This window comes from Aptenodytes forsteri, unplaced genomic scaffold, assembly GCF_000699145.1.
Source record: "Aptenodytes forsteri isolate BGI_AS27 unplaced genomic scaffold, ASM69914v1 Scaffold251, whole genome shotgun sequence".
In the NCBI taxonomy this organism is placed as follows: domain Eukaryota; kingdom Metazoa; phylum Chordata; class Aves; order Sphenisciformes; family Spheniscidae; genus Aptenodytes; species Aptenodytes forsteri.
In genome coordinates, this window is record NW_008794082.1 from 28558 (window position 1) to 31637 (window position 3080).

Here is a 3080-nt window from a genome sequence, read left to right on the forward strand (position 1 = left end):
GGAGAAGTACTTGTTTCCCAGGCAATGCAGTACCTCTTTTCTAAGTTTGGCAACCCATCTTTTAATGTGTTCGTTTTCTTAAGCCTTGCAACAGAAAATAAAAGTTCTGGAAGAAAAACTGAAAGCTCAGCAGAAAGAAAAAACAGATATTGAACAAACTATAGATACTCTTAGAAAAGAATTAAGTAAAACGGAACAAGCAAGGAAAGAACTGAGTATCAAGGTAAGGAATTATTTGCACCTGCGTTCTAGGGACTGGAATTTTAGATATCTACATAACTGGCAGAGTTCGTAAATCAACATTTCAGTGATAAAGTGGCTAAAGAAACTAGAGCAGTCTATGTAGTGGACAAGAACAAATTATCTCAGCTTTAATTGTATACCTTTTGAGTTTTGAGTAGCTGAGCTTGCATTTAAGAGAAATGAAGTTAGGGTCAGGTTCTAATGAGGCTATATGAGGCATGGTGTGTGAGTATATAACATTTGGCAGAAAAACACCTGTAGTGCAATATTAAATAAGAGAATGTAGCATGCTCTTCAGTAGTTTTCACTACTGTAAAATGTGGGTTGGCTTACTTTCTCCCTTTTCTTGTGTCCTGAATTAAGGTACACGTGCTACATATATATGCACCGAAATGCATCTGACTTTCTTTTGATCTTTGAAATTCTAATAAAATATCTATTTTTATCTCTAACAAAAATAGTGTCTTTTTTCAAAACAGAGACCAGTTTAGCTATACCAAGTTAACTGGGTAATGTTTAAAAAAAAAAAAAAAAACAAAACAAAATTCCCAAAACTTCAGTGCAGCCTATATGTCCTTGCCTGTTAAACTCACAAGGCAGAGATTCATTTTACATGCAAACTGATCAGCAATCACAAAGTGTGCAGTCTGGCAAAGCACTTGCTGCGTTTCTGTTCCCTGGAAGCAAAGTCGAATCTCTCCAGGCAATATTACCCAGTATATAGCAAATATTTCCCTTGTTGGTAAATGTTTACCGGTGTGGGGCTTGAAATGTGGATGGCTTAACTGTAAACACTTCTGCTTAAATAGGAGAATGATAACATGGGGGTTGGTGCTTTCCCATGGTATCTAACATTTTGAAGTGTGGCAGTAGCTGTAATCATTCATGTGCACCAAATGTATAGCTGAGAGATATTTCTGAAACAAGCTTGTAGCTTTAAAACTGTGCTTTTAATTACTTGCTTAAATTCACCACCAGGCCACTCAGCTTTCACTGTATTGTGTATGTTTTTCAGTTGATAATGGAGGAAATGATAACATTTTGTTTGTTTCTGCAGGCATCTTCTCTGGAAGTTCAAAAATCCCAGTTGGAAGGACGCTTGGAAGAAAAAGAAGCGCTTGTGAAACTGCAGAAGGAAGAATTGAACAAACACTCCAATATGATTGCAATGATTCACAGTCTAAGTGGTGGCAAGTTAAGTGCAGAAACAGTGAACCTCACTTTATAGGGCTCTGTTGTTAAGGTTTTAGCATTTTATACATATGTATGAATATATGTAAAGATTTTTAAACTTGAAGCTAGCATACTATCTGGCTAAAAAAAATCTAAAATTAAAGTAGCTTAACTATCAATTGAGAAGAAAAAGTAGTAATTGTGGAAGTTTTGGTCTAAAAAAAAAAAAAAAAAACCCCCAGCTACTGTATAGTATAGCAAATAGGTCTTCTGATGGTCTTGGTAGATCTGTTATCATCTGTATTGGGAGCTGAATGCAACTTTTGTTGGTGATTAACCTTCCTAAATATATATAGGGAAACATAAGCCGAAACAGGAGTCACTGTCAACTTTTTTGTCTGTGTATTTTTCTATTGGCTGTCTGGCAAGCAGCGTGCTTCATAGGTTAAGACTTTCATAGTTTAATCTTGTTAATTTTGACTCTTCTGAATATCGTTATTTGTGCAATGTTGCTTCCTGATGTCTAAGGTACAAACATAAAAATAAAATGGATTATATCAATTAGAACATGTTACACTGAAAGCTGTATTTATCAGCGTATTGGTGCAAGTGCTTCATGTAGTAAATATGTGGAGGCGTTTCTAATTATGAGGAGATATGAATTTGAGCAAGCAGACCACCACATCTGAATGACTTTTCAGCAAATAGTGTCAATTAGGTAAAGCATGCTAAAATGAAATACATGAATGTACCAATATTTCTTAAATACTAGATAATACTTTCCTAATCCTACAACACTTCCTTTCATTCTTTAAAAAAGATCTGCACTTTTTTGACGGTCCTATCTGGTGCATGCTAGCTATTGTCAGCATTGTCACTTTCTGCTGTACACCAACAGGATTTCATATATTGTTCATTGTATAACTATTTAGGTAATTTTTTTTTTTAGAAAAATGTACTTTCATATGAAAGACTAGTACTAGAATTTGATGCACATTTTTGAGTGGCAGAACACTGTCCTTAATTTACATGTGACATGAATAACATGTTTTAGCAGTTGGCAGAATTATTTCATTAGCATCTGTATTTTGATGGAACTACCAGAGTTTTGGGTGATCTAATATTTATCTTTTTCTGTAGCATTACTGCCTTTATTTGTATCTAATCTGTAATGGCTAGATTTTAAAATACTGAGATTCTTTGTTTTTTTCAGTTGTGTAATAGATGTGTCTTACTGAATCTGTTCAACTCATGTCTAAGTACTGCCTTGTACATTCTGTTGCAATTATACAACATCAGATGAATTGTATCTATTTTAACCTGTTCCTGAAATATATTTTATAACTTAACCACAGGTAAGATTTAGAGACATTGTTCTGGTCTCTGTGAAGACCAAGGGAATAAAAAAAAAAATAAAGCTCTATTTTCTGTGTTTTATGTATTCTCCTAAGTGAGGTAAATTATAGGGATGACTGCCAGCTTTGTGCACAGTATATGCCATTTGCTTGCCTTTTTGCATAAAATGCAGTTACTGCTTAGGAAGGTCCAAAAAAAAAGTGTTATCAGAATTGCTGAGGTGAGGGGTTTTGTTAGTTTTGCAAACTCAATTGGGAAAGAAAGCTTCATTAACAATAAATTTTTACTTCAGTCTAATGGGTTAAGAA

The 3080-nt window shown here is 34.4% G+C and overlaps 1 protein-coding gene across 1 annotated transcript in view; it reads left to right on the top strand.

The window, feature by feature from the left end:
• KIAA1524 (KIAA1524 ortholog) overlaps window positions 1-2809 on the top strand; it is a 29021-nt gene extending 26212 nt beyond the window's left edge. Inside the window, exons 20-21 of the mRNA XM_009272727.1 lie at window positions 84-223; window positions 1301-2809. Of these exons, the coding sequence (XP_009271002.1) occupies window positions 84-223; window positions 1301-1471 (311 nt within the window). The 3' untranslated portion in view covers window positions 1472-2809. The remainder of the gene's footprint in view (window positions 1-83; window positions 224-1300) is intronic.
• The last annotated feature ends 271 nt before the right edge of the window (window positions 2810-3080 follow it).